The following is an 18540-nucleotide window of genomic DNA, read 5'->3' as shown; positions in this document are numbered from 1 at the left end:
ATCCCCGCCCACTATCTACCTTTCCTTTATTCTCCGGAAAGCTACCTCAGCTGGCGTCTGCCAGGCTGGGGTGGAGGGTGGGGGATGCAGGGGGCTGGGGCTGGGGGCCACAACCTCCACAGGCCTAGAGGCACTGAGACCCAGGCCTGGCTCAGTCTCAGGTTTGTCGTCTGGGACCCAGAGAAGCAGCAGGACACTGCCCACCTCTCCAGGGCTCCCGGCAAGGAAGAGACCGTCCCAGGGCAGCGCCCACAGAGGACTGATTCCCCGTCATCTAGCAAACCAGGGCGGGGATGAGATGGACGTCCTGCCCTCCCCCACAGGCCTGGAAGCCCCGCTGAGCTCCTCCTCCACTAGGGTACCCCCTCCCCCTCCCCCTCCCCCCTGGGCTCCTCTGAGTGTCTGGAAGGCTGACTTCCAGAGTAAAGGGAGGCATCTCCGGGCCTCACTTCGGGGAAACTGCCCACAAGAGGGCACCGTTCAAACAGAAGACTGTCCCGTCCAACTCCTCAACTCGGGGATTTTAGGTTTCAAGCTTCTGGCGGGGGGGGGGGGGGGGGGGGAGGAGAATCAAGGAACAGGCTGAGTGAGATCAAAGCCTCCCTTCGGAGTCTGAAGAACCATTAAGAAAATGAGACCTTCCTAATGGTCTTTAATTTGCATGACTATGGAATTAAACTGCTCACTAATTTTTTTCCTACATCTAAAATTAACTTGGAAGGGAGCAATATGAATGGTCATCTTACTTGGAATTTGTTTAACATTAAAGGAAACTTGATTTGAACTATAGTAATGAGCATATGTCTTCTCAAGATCCCTTTATGTTTAAAAGATTACAAAAAGAGAAGAAAAGACTAGGGCCACATCACGCTAAGCCCGCAGCTTCCCCTGAGCAAGCTGTCAGCCCAGTTCCTGGGCAGGACCCAGCCGCGTGAGTAGCTACGACACCAGCGATGAAAGTCGGGGCTGAGGAAGAGAACCCTCTCTTTAGGAGTGCTGAAAAACTAGGTATTTTCCTGTGTCTCTGCTGGTGTTAGTAACATGTGGTTCAGTGTTTACTAACATATCTCAAGGCTTTTTTACTTTTGAACTGAGTGTACCGATCAGCTGAGATCGTCCCACAGCCTAAGAACACAAAACATCTGAAGCCCACACAGTGGAAGCGGGGTGCCTCCTCCCCAGGTGAACACTCCTCACAACCTCAAACTTTTTAAACTCTGGGCATGCATTTTTAACCTGCAAAACAACTAACCGTGCTGCTGCTCCCCTGACCTTGACTCTCCTTGAACCCAGGAAACCCAGCTGCTCCCATAAATTCACCGCCCGCCACCGCAGAGGAGTCCTCGGTGACCGGAGACCTTGACGGCCCTCATCCATCCTCTGGTGGAGACGCTCTGAGGACTGTGCCACAAACTAGCTTTTCCCTCAAACTCCCTCGTACCAGCCACTTCATTCCCACTCCTCTGTTAAAGCCAAAATCTGGATTCTAACGGCTGTGACATTCTCTCTATTCCTCACCAGACTCCTAGCCACCAGCGTGGATTAATCCAGTTACCTCAGCACCAAAGTCAACCTCACTCACTCGCTCACCCACTTATTCATGCAGCAGGCCCCTAGACGTATCCACCACTAAGGACACACCTCTCTTCTCTCTCTCATCCTTAAGACCCTCCAGTGGCTTCTCCACCGCCCTATACGTCAGCCCCATGATCTGAACTCTGCTACTATTCAGCCAATTAGATCAATGGACTTGAGCAAATTATTTAAGCTAAGTCTCTTCCACGAAGAAAAACGGAGCTAAGGTTGACCTCATTTGGCTCTCATGAGGATTCAACGGGTCAGCAAACATGAGCACCAAGCAGCGTTTCTGACTCGGACACAAACTCGAGCCACAAGAGTTCACCCTTCTTCTCCCGGCCCCTCGTCCACACCAGGTCTCTCCCATGGCCCCAGTCCTGCTGCCGGTCCTTTCCAGGTCTCCCCGACACTGAGTCAGCAGCTTCCAATACCATCACTCCAGTCCTCTCCTTGGAACAACTTTCCTATGTTCACAGCGTATCTTGACACCAACATTTACATCTCCTCCGAGAGCCTCTGTCCTCCACAAACCACTTTTCAGCCAGCTATGCTTCTCAGATGTTAAGGAGTGTGCAGATCACCTGGGGATCTTGCCAAAAAAAAAAAAAAAAAAAAAAAAGCACTTTGATTCAGTAGGTCTGGAACGGTTCCTGAAATTCTGCACTCCTGCCACTTTCCCTGGCAATGCTGATGATTCTGGTAGATGGACAACAAATTAGACAGTGATACCACTTCAAGATGCCATCGCCTGGCTTACAACCCAGGGCAGGCGGGGCAGGAGCTGTCATCTCATTTTACCACCTGGAAACCTGAAGCAATGTCTCCAAAGAAACTGCTAAGAAGGCCAGATGAGACGCCACGTTCTTCCCCCCACACCTGTGCACCCCCATAACCCCACCCCACTCCACTCTAACACCCTCCTTGTCCCACCCAGGGGAATACACCTGTCCCTCTGGTCATGTGACATAGGGGCGTGTGATGGTCTCCTGGAGCATCTTTGGGTCAGTTCTCATCTGCTCAGGTCATGTCTACATTTAGATCACAGACACCTACAGCACAGGTTTCCTGGACAAATTCCAGCTTCATTCTAGTTCTGGGAAGATTAGGAACCAAATGTTCTTTCTAGAACCTATGATGACTCACCCAAGCAGGGGAAATGTGACTTGGGTTTGAAGTCTACCTCCTAAAGCTCGGTATGGCAGCAGGACACAAGGCCAAGTGGCTTATCCCAGGCAGATGTCAGAGATACTGAGGGTCCAGTTGCAGATCACCGCAATAAAGCGAGAATCGCAATGAAGTGAGTCACACGAATGTTTTGTCTCTCAGTCCACATAAAAGTTACGTTTATACTATACTGTAGTCTACTAAGTGTATAGTAGCATTATGTCTAAAAAAATAATAGGCCTACCTTAATTTAAAAATACTTTCTTGTTAAAAAATCCTAACCATCATCTGCGCCTTTAACAAGTCGTAATCTTTTTGCAGTAATAACATGAACATGGGTAACATGATCACAGACCACGACAAATATAATAATAATGAAAAAGTTTGAAATACTGCAAGAATTACCAAAATGTGACAGAGACATGAAGTGAAGCAAACGCTGTTGGAAAATGGTACCAATAGACTCGCTTGGCCACAACCTTCAATTTGCAAAAAAATGCAGTAACTACAAAGCACAGCAAAGCAAAGCGCAGTAAAATCAGGCACACCTGCCAACGTCCCCCCAAAAGGGCTTCATTTGCAGAGCTCCTTTAAAACAGTGGTCATGGCCGAGTTTTGAAATAAAAATTATGATCATGCTCAGAAGTGGGAAAAAAAAAAATCAAACCCTCTCAGGCTGAAGATAAATGATGCTGTGTAACAACCAAAAAGCTGAGTTAGCAAAGGCTAATTTTATATAAGTCATATTCAGAAAAAAAACTAGCAAGATGCTTTAAAGCATTTTAGGATAGGGATGTTTTTTCTTGGCACAATAACAAACCAAAATAGAGTATTTGAAAGTATCATACCATTTCTTGTGAAACGTAATCTGGACTTTTAGTATCAGCAGAATAAAAAGAGAAGTCATAGGTGAAGGTCTTGGTCCGTTCTCTTCCTGAGTCCCCGGTCCCTCCTTCCGGTATCTGGAGAGAGATGATCGAGAGGGTAATAACGATATAAACAGCCCTGTTGGCTGACAAGCAACCTATCCAATTCAAGAGAAAAAAAACTTCACAAAAAAAATACAATAATCACCATTTCCCACTATTTACACCCTGACTCAAATCCATTTCACTCCTCCTGACCACTTCCTGAATGAATGAATGAATGAATGAGAAACAAACAAACAAGCAAACCTGAGCTTCTCCCAGTAGCTCAGGCTCTGTACTCAAGGCTACTTCTCTGGACCTTTTATCATGATTACCTGATGTGAACCTGACACTCCAGCCAGACTCTGGTTTTTTTTTTTTTTTTTTCTGGCTTCATTGCTTTTTACTGTCCCCTCCACCCAAAACCACCAGAGCTGGCGTCTACACAACTCCGGGGGTGCTATTCACATAGATCACGATGTGACTAGCAGTGGCCCCACCAGAAACTCCAGGTCAGAGGCTTCCTCGTCCACGAACCTTCCTTTGGGCACTCCATCCAGAAGTAATTTCTACCCCTCTGAGAGACTAGGCCCTCCCAGGACACAGCATAATATGACTTTATTGCATTTGTCTGCATACATCTTGCCTACCTTGTAGATACCTAAACTGAACCAGAAACCATGTTTAGAAATCTTCATATGCCACCAAAGCCTGGCACAGTTCCCTGGACATATGCTGAATATAATTAATCATCATATTTTCTAACATATGCAGGTACTATAAAGAAAATTTTTAAGGTTCTAATTATTAAAATGTTAAAAATCCAGGGCTCTATTCTGGTTATAACAGACAAGGAAATGTTTGTACAACTCAAAAAGCAACACAGTGATCAAAGAAAACAGATTCCATAACACACAAAGAAAGGAGACTCATCCAAGGCCAGGGGACTCCTTGCTCGGTTTCAGTAAATACAGTTTTTGAATGATTAGACCTCTACCACAGCACCGTGAGCACACAGAGATACACGAAGCAGAGCAAAGATGACTGACAGCGGAGAACGGACGAGGGCTGACCGGCAGCAGCATGAGAAGATGCAGGAGGTCAGAGGAGGGAAAGCTGGGTGCGGGCCAGGTGGAGCTGGAAGGGGGTCTGGGGTCAGAGGAGAAAGCAAGACACTCCCCTGGAGAACGCCTCAGACCAAGGGCCACCAGAGCCCCAGAGGCGGCCTCTCCAAGCACCCAGAGCACCGCCCGGTCAGGAGACGGGCGCATTCCCCAGCGTCCACCCCTGGAGATCAAGTTGCACAACTTTAAACTGGATCTCAAAGTGCCCGGTCCCTTGAAGCACGAAGTAACAGAAATCCAAGCAGAGGCTGATCTGCACTTGGCTGGGGGCCAGAAGGCCTCCGAAACCCAAATCTGCGAGCTGACAACAAACACGGACAGAGAGCGGGGTTGACTCCATAAAGTACACGATTCCTTTATTACTGATTTCTCACTCCTCTTTTCCCCCTAAGTAGAAAGTACTCAGGGTCCTTTGCAAGTTCAGACCAAAGGAAAAACCAGGATATTTTAAGTACAAAAAGAAGAACTCGCCATCTTAGAAAATGCTGTTTGTTTGTTTTTTTTTTTAATTTTTCATCTCCTGGTTTTTGAATAATAATACCAGCTCCTCTTGCAAAGCTTACAGAATTAATTATCTGCATTAAAAATGAAAACAGATCTGGGGCCAAAGCATATTTAATGATCTACAGTGAGCCAGTGGCCAGGCTAGGGGTCCACATAAAACTGTCTGGGTAGGAGTAAACCAATATGCTCACATCCCAGAGCTCCAGCTCAGACCTGTTTCCCAGATCAATGAAACCAGGGACGAGAGAGGAAACAGCATCAACCCTTTGGCATCACCACTGAGCCCAGGCCAAGTGCAAGCTGACGTGGTGAACTGAACTGAGAAGGGAGGAGAATGGAAACAGCAGGTGTGTCTATTTACCCACAAACCATCTGGTGCTGAAACAAACACGGAACTCGTGGAACTGGAGCCAAGGTCAGGTCGCTACTTGCCTTTAAGTTTGTGATTGTTGTTTTGCTTTTCTCCATTTGAATAATGAATTTGGCTTCCAAGTCCTTTTCCCTGCAACACAAATAATTCAGTGTTGGTTAGAAGAGAAAAGAATGTTTTTAAATTGTTTGTTGTATTTACTTTTTACATATGGCGGCTTGTTTGTAAATGGCATATGAAGCACAACCTCTGACACTCCCCCCAAATTCTTACTAACAGGAATATTAAGACACACAAAACAGATGTCACCATCAAAAACTTAGGACTGAAAATACTGTGTTGTCGAAACCTGGAAGAATTTCTACCTGGAAGCCAAAAGAAGTGTAAGTGAAAAGACAGAAACCATGGATGGCTGTGTGACTGAGGAAAATGGCAGCCCCATGGAGCTGGTCCAAAAAAAATGACACCTTATCCCTTCATCCAGGATGAGAACTAAGAAGAAAAGTAAAGTGAGTGGTCACAACCAGGTGCTACTTCTAGAGGCAGCCCGGACACTGTCCCCTGCCCTCAACCTTGTCTCTACATTCATTCAGAAACTGTAATTCCTAGAAAACATCAGAACAGGAAATTAAGAGAACTCCTAAAAAGTGCAGTTCTCTGGGGGAAATGAGCATACACCCACGCAGTGGAGCGTGATGTCACTGGAAAAGGAAGGAGGAAGGTCTCTGTGTTATATACCGGTGTGGATGGAGGCCAGGAGATATTAAGTGGAAAATGCGAGGTGTAGAAAAGTACACACAGAATGCCACCACTTATATTTAAAGATAAAAAGGACATCCCATTTATTTTTCAAAAGGTTACCTATGGAGAAAGAAGATGAAGTGGAAGACACAGGGACAGAAGCTAGATCCACAAAAATACCTTGATCTCTAGGTCATCTTTAGAACATAAAAATAATTCACACAAAAATAAAACAATATTTTAAAATAACCTAAAACACAAAAGAAAGTTGAAGCAAATGAACTTAACCATGTGCCACATGGTGAGGAAAGGTCTCAGTGACAACTGTCTGGAGGAATCTAATCCAAGGAGAGAAAGAACTACAAAGAAATCTTAAAGCTTTTTCAGGAATCGTATTTTTAATGATAAAACAATTGTAGTTATTCTGGGATTTCTGTTTATGAAGTGTGGAATAATACATGAGTAATTATGTTGCTGCCACTGAGAATCAAAGTTTTTGGTAGAAAGGAGATAGAAACATTAGATTTGTTAAAAAGAAACTATGGGGTCAAAATGGAGTCACTGATGCTAAGTCCCACCAAGACAATACCTGACTTAATGCAGTTTCAGCCTCTCCCAGGAGCAGAGTCTTGAACCAATCAGTCTGGAATTTCCTGGTCGACACTAATAAGGTAACTTGCCTGGTGAGACCCCAGTCTTCCCCAAGGGAAGCTGACTTTGCCTGAAATAACCCATTTTTTAACTTCCTGGTCACACCCTCCTTCTGCCTATCAAAGCCTTCCATCTTGTGTAGCTCCTAGGAGGGCCTTTCTACCTGCCAGATGGGATGCTGCCCGATGCATGAATCACTGAATAAAGCCAATCAGGTTTTCATATTTACTCAGCTGAATTTTTTTAAGACAGATTGATGAGGCTAGGTAAAAACTCCGTAGTCCTGAATCAGATGGGAAAGACTAACACGGACTTTATCTGAAATTGAAAGAAAAGTACTCCCTAGCTTTGTCCTCTGTAAAGGCCTAGAATCTTAAGCCTAAATTATAGTATCTGAATACCATTTTCCACTAAAGTAAGCCATGGCTCTTTGGAGAAAGACTCAATCCAAATACGGGCAGACCTTGGAGATACTGTGGGCTGGGTTCCAGACCACTGCAATAAAGTGACTATCATAACACAGTGAGTCACAGGAATTTTTTGTTTCCCAGAGCATATAAAAGTTATGTTTAAAGTGTGCAACAGCATTATGTCTAAAACAACAAAGTACATGCCTTAATTAAAGAATACTTTATTGCTAAAAAGTGCTAACCGTTGTCTGCCTCAGTGTTGACGGCTGTTGACCGGGGTGGCTGTGGCTACTTCTTAATATAACAAGTAACTCTCCCTCATCCATTGACTCTTCCTTCTATGAACAATTTCTCTGTAGCAAGAGATGCTGTTTGATAGCATTTAAACCACAGACTCAAAATTGGAGTCAATCCTCTCAAAGTCTGCTGCTGCTATATCAACTAAGCCATTTCAACGATCTTCACAGCATCTCCACCAGGACTCAATTCCATCTCAAGCAACCACTTTCTTTGCTCGTCCAGAAGAAGCACCTTCTTCTCCATTAAAGTTTTATCATGAGATTATAGCAATTCAGTCACATCTTCAGGCTCCACATCTGATTCTAGTTCTCTTGCTGTTTCTACCACATCTGCAGTGACTTCCTCCACTGAAGTCATGAAACCCTCAAAGTCATCCATGAGGGTTGGAGTCAACTTCTTTCAAACACCTGCTAATGTTGGCATTTTGACCTCTTCCCATGAATCATGAACGTTCTTACTGGCATCTAGAATGCTGACTCCCTTCCAGAAGGTTTTCAGTTTACTTTGCCCAGATCCATCAGAGGAATCACTGTCTATAGCAACTATGGCCTCACAAAATGTATTTCCTAAATAATAAGATTTGAAAGTTGAAATGACTCCTCGGCCCAGGGGCTGCAAAGCGGATGCTGTGCTAGCCGCATGGAAACAGCATTCACCTCCTTGTCCATCTCCATCAGAGCTCCTGGGCGACCAGGTGTGCTGTTAATGAGCAGTAATATTTTGAAAGGAATCTTTTTTTTCTGAGCAGTAGGTCTCAACAGTGGGCTTAAAATACTCAGTAACATGTTAAAAACAGATGTGCTGTCATCCAGGCTTTGTTGCTCCATCTAGAGAGCGCAGGCACAGTGGGTGAGCATCACTCTTAAGGGCCCTGGGATTTCTGGAATGACAAATGAGCTCTGGCTTCAGCTTTAAGTCACCATCTGCATCAGCCCCTAACAAGAGAGTCAGCATGTCCTTTGCAGCTCTGAAGGCACTGACTTCTCCTCTCCAGCTGTGAAAGTCCTGGATGGCATCTTCTTCCAACAGAAGGCTGTTTCGTCTGCACTGACGGTCTTGTTCAGTGTAGCCACCTTCATTCATCATCTTAAGCAGATCTTCTGGAGAACGTGCTGCAGCTTCTGCATCAGCACTTCTGCTTCACTTGGTGCGCTGATGTCAAGGAGACGGCTTCGTTCCTTAAACTTCATGAACGAATCTTTGCCAGCTTGAAACTCTTCTTCTGCAGCTTCCTCACCTCTCTCAGCCTTCATGTTATTGAAGAAAGTTATGGTCTGGCTCTGGATGAGGCTTTGGCTTAAGAGATTGTTGTGGCTGGTGCGATCTGTCCAGACCACTCGGACTTTCTCCATGTCGGCAACAAGCCTGTTTTGTTTTCTTATCCATGTGTTCACTGGGGCATCACTTTTACTGTCCTTCAGGAACTTTCCCCTGCATTCACAACCTGGCTCACTGTCTGGAACAGGAGACCTAATTTTTGGCCTGTCTCAGCTTTCAACACGCCTTCCTCACTAGGCTTACTTACGTCTAGCTTTTGACCTAAAGTGAGAGACATGGGACTCCCCCTGTTGCTCAATCACCTAGAGGCCCTTTAGAGGCTATTAAGGCCTAATCCCACTATTGCTATGTCAGGGACCAGGGAGGCCCGAGCAGAGGGAGAGGCAGGGAACAGCCAGTCTCTGGAGCAGTCAGAACACACACAGCATTTACTCATTAAGTCTGCCGTCTCGTTTGCGCACAGTTCATGGCACTGAAAACAATTACGGCAGAAACATCAAAGATGACTGATCACGGATCACCATGACAAATACAATAATAAAAGTTTGCAATATTGTGAGAATTATCAAAACATGACACAGAGACACGAAGTGAGCAGATGCTGTTGGAAAAATGATGTCGATGGTCTTGCTCGAAGCAGGGTTGCCATAAACCTTCAATCTGTAAAACACGCGGTACGTGTGAAGCATAGTGAAGGATAGTAAACGAGGGGCTGCTCGCGTAAGAAGGCAGGAACGCCGCATGTCAAACGTTACTAGGTTGTCTCAGCAACTTCCGAAACGGCTCCCAATGACCCCTGCCTCCAGGTATCTGTGCCCTGGTGATGCTCAGCCCTGGAGAGGGGCCTGGACCCAGGGACTCGCTTCCAATGACCAACACGCCCCAAAGTGACGATCTGGACAGACCCACAGAGCAGGGGACCGAGTCCGTCAGCAACCAGCAGGGTCAGCTTGGAAGCCCCCCACCCCCAGCCATGCTGGAGGGCACCTGGACTGCTGCCTTGAGAGAGACCCCGGGTAGAGGGACCCGGGTACCCTCCACCCAGACGTCCGCCTCCCAGAAAGTGTGAGATAATAAATGTTGCTTCCAGACCTTAAGTTCCAGGGTGATTTGTCACACAGTAAGATAATGGATACAAGGGCTTTGTCAAGAGGATGCAGGAGGCGACCTCAAGAAGTTCCCATGGGCCCAAGTTGAGCAGCAAAAAGAGTAATAACTTCGACAGACAGAAACATAAAATATGCATAAACTTATGGACTCATAATTTAAAAATAAAAACAGAATGCCCCCCTTTGGAGAATCAAATAAATTACCACATTATTTTGGGAGCTAGTAAATAAAGGGAAAGAATCAAGCATTTACCCTGCATTTCCTGAACAACCTGCACTCCAGGGTCACCAAACAGCTGCTGGGGCAAGTAGCTCACACAAGGAGGGGGAGGGAGGGGACTGGCGGAGCATCACTTTGCAGCAGGCTAATTAACGGTCTCAGGGAGTGACCATCAATGGCTGCCGACTCTCCGACAGCCAGACAAGCTGCGCATCTGAAATAAAGGACCAAACCAACACCGCTGCCCCAGAATTCTTGCCCCTTCCCCACCTAAAAGGCCTGACTCTGACCTGGATCTGACGACGAGGCAGTGCACCAGTGAACAACACAGCGGGCAGGGGAAAGCGTCGAACGGTGCCGGGGGCAATCAGCAAAACCCAGCCTCTGGGAAGGACGGCAGGGAAGTGACCCAGCTTACTCAGCACCAACACCACACAGCGGGAAATACAAAGATGGGAGCGGAACCTACAGATTAAGAAAGACTTCAGAGACATATCAACCGAAAAAGCGTCTTTAGAAATTGTTAAGATATGTAGGGAAATGTTAACACTGACTAGATGTTTGACGACATTAAGGAATTACTGCTACTTTAGGTGTGATAATGGTAGCATGATGATTTTAAAAGTTCCTAACCTTTTAAAGAGACATTGAAATATTTACAAATGAAATGATATGATGTCTGGGATTTATTTAAAAATAATCCTCGGGTTGGGGGAGGGGAAATAGCTCAGCGGCAGGAAACATCCTCAGCATACGCAAAGTCCTGGATTCAATCCCTGGTATCTCCATTAAAAATAATAATAATAATTAATCAATCAATCAATCAATAAATGTCCTGGAGGGGGTGAGGAGGCAGGAGGGGGGGTTGGAGCCAGGTAGGGGAGCACCCTGGCCACCTCAGGATGAACAGAAACAAAATAAATACCAGCCAGAACAATTAAGCCCCAAGAGCACATTGTAGCAAACACCATTCAAGAACTCCAGTGGCCCCCAGGGCTGTGTTGAACGTTTCCAACCCAGGAGGAAGAAGCATACGGCTGGGCAAACAGAGCAACGGCTTAAAGACAAATGAATAAAATCCCTCCTACATGCAAGGAGCTCCCACTTCAACCCCCCAGGTCCTGGGCAGCAACACTGCGGACCCCAAAGTGAGTCCTGCCCCAGGGACAACCCATGTTCATGTGGAAAACACATACTTCACACGGTGACCCCTCTCCTACAGCATTCAACTACCAAAGGGACGTTCTGCCCAGCAAGAGAGCCACAGAGATCCGCACTGTTAACACCCCAGACAGCCACATCTCGGACCCTCCCGTCTCCACGTGGGTCATTTCTCAACCACTCACTAACCTACGGGGTCAAGATCTTACACTTTAAAACCACTAGTATTGTCAACAGGGACCTGCTGGGAGCACAAAACCATCCAGGGATCTCGGAGGATTAGATGTGACCACGACAGGTGCTCACACCACCTGCAATTCTTGCTTATAAAACATGAAGGAAGGCAGGTCACAGGGTGCCCACCCCTCTGCTGGGAAGCCGGAGGTTAAGTAACTCCAAGGCTGGGAGCCTCAGAGCTTCGGAGCAGCTGAGTTTAAAGGGTCCTTCACACGATCACTTGTTCCAACCTGCAGGTAACCATGACAGCACTTTGATATGATATCAAAGTTTAAATTTGCTAGTTTAAATTAACGTCCACTCTATCAAAATACCAGGAAAGATACTGACAGAAAGACTGGTATGTAACGTGAGCGCCCACTTCTGAAATCAAAAACCAAGATGCTCGGGGGGTTCCCAGGGGTTCACAACCTTGAAATGGCAGATGCTGGGGTGCAGTGGGCGGGGGGTGGGGGTGCGGCAGGCTCACTGTTCCGAGGGCCCAGAGCTTTCCTTGGCTTCTCAACGAGCTCTGTGCCCCAAAAGGCAGGAACCCCAGATCAGACCCTTGTGGTTCAAAGTACAGTCCAGGAACCAGTAGGTCTGGGGCTGTGTTAGAAATAAGGGGTCTCGGGCCCCATTGTGGACCCACTGAATGGAACCTGCTTGAACAGGGGCCCTGAAGGTTGAGAATCTCGGCTCTGACATCCTCCGAACACGACACGGTCACAGCTGGTCTTACAGTTACTCTCATGAAACAGACTCCACCAAGTCATCTCCCTGCAACCTGGAAAACTCACTAACTGTGTTCTTTGACCTTTAAGTCTTACTTGTAAAATCACATGACAGGCCTGGCTATCACCTAAGCCAGCGGACACTCTGCTCTTTGCTCTTAAGTTGCACAGTGGCTTCTGCCCGAGAGCAATAAATGTCTAACATCATCAGATCCAAGGAGTCATCTGAGTGTTGTGACATCCAGGCTCCCTCGCTTGTAGCTCCTTGCCAAGCTTCAAGCCCTTTCTATACCCAGGCGGCTTCCCAATGTCAATGGAAAGCTGCTGCCAAAAGCTTGAGGTCATTTTAAAAACTAATCCCAGATCATCGTGATTAATATGGCAGCCGTCTGTTCCAGAAAGAAAATGTCACAAATAACAAGTTCCTAGATCATTTCCCTCTTAAGCATAAAAACTCAAACCCTAAGAAAAAGATGTACCTTTACTGTGAGGATAACCTCTAAGTCTAGTATTATAAATGCAAAGACGCCAGCTAGAGTGTCAGCCACAGACTGCAGATCTCACCCTGGCTCCTGAAAATCCTTCTGGCCAAGTCTGCGCAACCCCCGCAGAGCGGTTATGACGGCAGGGGTTACTGAACGCTGACATGAACCCTCTGGTGCATTCATCCCCAAGAGACTCCAGGAGGGCTCTCAACTGTCCAAGTACTTCAGAGATGGAAGAAAGGATGAGGGTAGGCCCACCTGGCTCAGCGCCCTCATCCACTAGAGACCAGCTTCTGCTGGTGGCCTCCTCCCCATGCCCAGGGCCTCTAACTACCACAGGGGAATTCGCGTCCACATCACACCCCCTCCTCCTCCCATCCAACGGTCAGTTACCCAGTCCCGTCTGATCTAGCATCAGGTTACCGACCTGGGCCACCTGTCCCCTCTGCGCAGGCACTGTCCCAGGTCAGGCCACCGCCACCTCCCCCTGGTCTCTTTGCCTCCAGCTTTGTCCCCTCCCACCCACACTGCACTCTGCTGTCAGAGGGCTTCCTTCCAAACGCCCCGGGCGCCACGTGGCTCCTCCCAGGCCACGCGGCAAAGCCCCACACCCAGCGGGACACAAAGGCCGTCTGACCTGGCCCTGCCGCGTGGCAGCGCCCTACACCCGCCCCTCCTACCCTTCCCCAGGCCAATGCCCCGCTGGCCCTGTACACAGCCTCGACTTCATGCCGCCGCTAAGCCTCTGCCCACCCCACAGTTAGGTGACCCACCACTAGTCTCACCCCCAAGGCTCGGAAGCTCTCAGGAGTAAGGACTCTGCCTTCTGGGTCGACATCCCCGGGCCCTGGTGCAGGGCCTCACCTGTGAGGTAGCTGAGTGTGTCGGACTGACTGCAGCATTAAATGAATGCTCCCCCCATGGCCTACTCTTCACCAGGTGCGTCCCCCACTTAAGGCCACTCTCCCTACCGCACCCAATCCTGGGTGCTGGCTCTCCCACCCAGACGCCTGAGCGAGGCTTGTTCCATGAACCTTCAGAAACACCTGCCCAGCTCATCCCACCCACGTGCCCTCAGCCCCTGCTGGTGCCATCTTTCCAGTTGGTCTAGAATGATCCCAGAGAAGCCAGAACCCCAACTGCCTCCTCACCCACATCCTGGGTCCCCCAAGCACAAAGGCGACACCCAAGTCAGTACCAGTGCCTTGTCCTCTGATCCTTCAGCAGAAAACTGCGGAACACCGGGCACGGGGAGCTCCCACGGCCTCGGGGTAATTTCCTCTCACGTTTAAGAAACTTGGGAAATAAATCTTGACATTTTTCTCATATTGAGGAAAATAAATAATCCTAAAATATTATTTGAACATCGATTTGATAATAGAGCAAAATAAATGATGTCTCTCCCTGGCCACGTTGGTGAATTGGGTTTCTCAAGCGAAAAGTCAATTATGGTCCACTCATATAAATAAGTAATTTATCTGAAAGGTCTGGAAACTAGACCATAAGATGCTACAAATGAACCAGCCGGAGTAAGGAAGCTGAGAGTTATAGATCAATACTGAGGGAGGAGGAAGGAGGAGAAAGGAAAAGGGAAAAGACATAAAATAGCCAACCAGAGAAAGAGATGAATTATGTCAGCTCTCAGATGTGACAGCAGGAGAAAGTTTACTAGGAAAAAACAACTCTATGCTAATTCAAATATTTTGAAAATTGATTCCACTCTTGCAGCTGATGGTTACTTGGTCATTCCAGAACAAAACAGCTGGACTGGGTGGCGGTGAGAGCTCCAGACTCGGCCATCAGCCAGGAAGGCGCTAAAGAGAGGCTCATTCACCCTGAGTTCTGAAGTGAGCCGGCCTCCCCAGATCCACCTTACAAGTCACATACAATGAACCAGTATTTAGCTGCCTTCATTCTGGTGACAGGACACTCAATAGTAACAATGTTAAGCTCTATTTTTAAAATGAATGCATGTGCATAACCTTTAAAGACTGAATCACTATAGTGTACACCTGTAACTTATGTAATATTGTACATTAACTATACTTCATTAGAAAATACAATTAAACTTAAAATAAATAAGATAAAAACAAAAAGAATGCATGACCTCCTCGGGTACGACCATGGGAAGAAGTCCAACGAACACTGCTAAGTGGAGAAAGAACCACCCTTCAGCTCCTTCTAAGGCGGCACTTCACTGGGTGGCCTCCTCCCGTCCTCTGAATGCCCAATTCCAGAACAAAAATCCAGACCAGGGCTATGCCTGCTGCGCCATCACTGCTGGTCCAGCTGGGGCTTCTCTTCTGAACTCTAAACGCCGAGGCACAGAGAAATACCGCCAGGCGGGGAGAAAGCTGGTGGTAAAAGAGCACCACCTTTGCAGGAAAAAAGAAAAAAGGGGCAAAGGGAAGGAAAAATAACATGTCCATACACTGAGTAACTACCTCCCCAGTTCCACTCGAGGTGGTGCGTAACTGGTACCACCACAGAAGCACAGGGGCAAGTTCATTCAGTACGTACAAGGGCTGCCTTCCTCCGGGCGTGGGGCTTAATTCTGGTCCCAGTTGAGAAAAGCTGGGAGAAAGCTCAAGAATTTCATACATTAAAAAACTCAAGCCCCAAATCAGAAGGACTAAATTTTGCTCAAAGACTGAAGACAAGAATGACACTTTCACAGGGAATCTTGGACACTCTGCAGGGAGAACACCTTGAGGGCCAAGACGAGGTTCTGGGAAACGGAGGTGACAAAGAGAGGGGACTCAGAAGAGGAGACCCCGCCCATCACGGTCTCACCCAGAGAGAAACTGAGGCCGTGGAGGTGAAGTGAGTTGCTCACAGTTGATCCCACAGAGTCAGCGTTGGGAAAGGTCGGGGTAATTCCAAATTAAGCCAGCAGTCAATACTTCAAAACCACAGAGAACTGCTGAGGGCAAGCCAGCACCCCTGACTTGATTTCAGCTCCATCTCCTGAATGTGGAAGTTCTGTGAGCTCAGGCCCTCATGGGATCCCGGTGGGGAGGTCAGCACATTTAAGGAGCCCACACGAAGATTAGTCTAAACAGGGTACAAGGCAGCAGCTGCGTCAGGGGCTGGATAGGCGGCGCAAGAAGCCCACTCAGCCTCGTCTCCCACACCCGCCTGGTCACCCAGGCTCCCCTGCCACATTCCACACTAGTCCTTCCTCCAGGACTCATGAAGACCGCCATGCTGGCCCCTCTGCCTGGAAGGTACTTTCTCCTCCGCCCCATTTACCTTTCAACACCCTTAAAGTTGTCTCCTCCTCCAGGAAGCCTTCCCAGAACACCCCTTAGCCAATTATCTGCAGTGTGATTTCCCATAACACATGACCGCAGTTTTCACTTTCTACCCATTTACTGCAGGGCAACTGTATTTGTCTTCCCCACCAGGCTAGACGCTTCCTGAAGGCAGAGATAATACTTTTTATACATCCCACAGTACCTCCACGGTCCTTACACACACAGCAAGCCCTTGGATGGATGAATGAATGGACAAATGAATGAGTCAGCAGATGAAAGAATCTTAACAGCTGAACTGAAAACAAGATGCTTTTCTTAACCTCAAGCACTAACTTGAAGTAAATGCTTCTGAGTTTATTACATATTTTCAAAGTTTAAATGCAGGTGTGTTTTCCCACATAAATACCAGCTCACTTGGCAGATGTTAACTCCAAAGGCAGACACGAAGCTCACTCTTCCCGCAGGCCCACAGCTGTGACTCTGACTCCAGGACCAAGGCATGGGGACCTTCTGTCTCTTTTGAGTCATGAGAAAGAGGAAGACCAAGGACGTGCACGTGCCCGAACTTCCTCGATGTGCTTCCTCAGACACACAAACAACACATTCACAACCAAAAAGCGGACGCATAAAGGAAGGGATGGAAGAGAAACCCTGAGGACATAAGGACATCTGTTAATACTTCTTTTGTTTTCCTGGGTTCAGACACTAAATCAACGACTTAATGCACAAAAATATCCACGAAATTCAAAAAAAGCGAGTCTGCTCTCTGCCCACACCATCACTACAACACTCCTTCCAGACTTACCTCCATTTCAGAAAAATGTTCTCAGTGGCAGCGTTAGAGAAAACAAATAATACAATAGCTGGTCTGTATAAAGAAGACTGAGTCCTTTTATAACGCCAGCTAAATATTTGCTACGAAGTACCAAACTGTGGGACTTCTCTTCAGAAGACTTCACTTCGAGTCAGAGCGGAACAAGGTGCAGCCCTGGTCTCAGGGAGCATCTCCACCGAGCACGGTGTCTGCTGTCACCCAGCAGAGCAGTTTAGCCGTTGTGCAGGGAGCCCTGGGCTGCGGGGAGTTCGTTCAATCCTGACTCTCAGGAGCTCTCTGACTCTGACACTTTATTTAACTTTGCAAGCCTTTGTTTCCTCACCTGTAAAATGGCTGAACAGAACCCGAAAGGGCGACTGTGCAGCAGTGGCGTGGGCACGGGGCTGCTCTCGTGCAGAATTTTTTGCTGAAAGACGTGACAGAGGAAAGCAAGCGACAGGAGGCCAGGCACACGGCGGACAACCATGAGCTCTTCCGTCTCCCCCACGAACCCAAGATCCAGCCATGCATTCAGCAAGCGTTTACGGTGCCTCCCCTGCCCTCTGGGGACTTACATGCTGGTGGGACAACTCATTTTAACAAAGCCTTTCCAATCCTTTCCTGAAACAGGTGGAAATGGAGGAAATTCAGAAGACACATTTTGCCAAATTTTCGAGCGAGATCTCATCAAAATCGAGGAACCACCATATAGCTGATCTTCATAAATTGTATTAAATGCTTATCTTCATCAACACAATCCAGAGGCCACAATTTATCAAAAATAAGAGTATCAGAAACACCAAAATTCTCTGACCAATTTTTAAATACCTGTGATTACATCTGGTTACTCTGACCATGCACTGACTGTCCCCTCTGCAGACAGGTGGCACATGTTGTCCTTCCCGCACGGTGCCCAGAAGCCCCCCCTGCCCCCCCCCAGGCAACGGGCAATGCACACTCACATATTAAGTTAATGGAGGGGAGGGTACAGCTCAGTGGAAGTGTGTGTACTTAGCATGCACAAGGTCCTGAGTTCAATCTCCAGTACCTCCACTTAAAAATAAATAAACCTAATAAAATAAATTAATTAATGGGAGCGACAGTGGCCAGAGGCAGGAGTAGGTCAATGGACAAACACATGCGTCTCCACTTACAAGGCTCTCTGGGGGATACAGGAAAGGATAATCATATCCCTTGCCCTTGAACGGCCCATGATGACCCCACGTGGGCAAGAGCAAACTGGCTGTAAAAGCAAAGCCAGCTTGGGGGTCGGGTGAGCGGCTCTCCACACCCCAGGCACAGGAGGCCAGACCAGGATTGACCCAGCCTGGGCTAGCTGGTAAGGGAACACAGTCAGCCCAGAAAGGAGGCCCCATCGTTGCCTAAAGCAGCACCCACATTTGTTATACTGGGAGGGGAGAGTCCCCAGAAAGTTTCTGTCCAGGACATCCTCTGAAAAGCCAGATGAGTCACAACGCCGTCCTCGGTGCCAGGACATCCTAGCCAACGAGGGGCC

At 47.6% G+C, this 18540-nt stretch overlaps 1 protein-coding gene across 12 annotated transcripts in view; it reads right to left on the bottom strand.

Moving 5' to 3' along the window:
• KIF16B (kinesin family member 16B) overlaps nt 1–18540 on the bottom strand; it is a 243734-nt gene that overhangs the window by 206767 nt on the left and 18427 nt on the right. For 11 of the 12 annotated variants that reach the window (XM_074347840.1, XM_074347844.1, XM_074347841.1 and 8 more), the window contains exons 2-3: nt 5711–5780; nt 3591–3704 (exon numbers count right to left, since the gene is read on the bottom strand). In XM_074347840.1, coding sequence (XP_074203941.1) covers nt 3591–3704; nt 5711–5780 — 184 coding nt within the window. Of the gene's footprint in view, nt 1–3590; nt 3705–5710; nt 5781–10647; nt 10823–18540 lie in introns of all 12 variants that reach the window. The other variant, XM_074347842.1, reaches the window with a different exon arrangement.

This window comes from Camelus bactrianus, chromosome 19, assembly GCF_048773025.1.
Source record: "Camelus bactrianus isolate YW-2024 breed Bactrian camel chromosome 19, ASM4877302v1, whole genome shotgun sequence".
Taxonomy (NCBI): Eukaryota; Metazoa; Chordata; class Mammalia; order Artiodactyla; family Camelidae; genus Camelus; species Camelus bactrianus.
The sequence above is the reverse complement of the archived record's forward strand: the minus strand, read 5'-3'. Positions and strand labels throughout refer to the sequence as shown.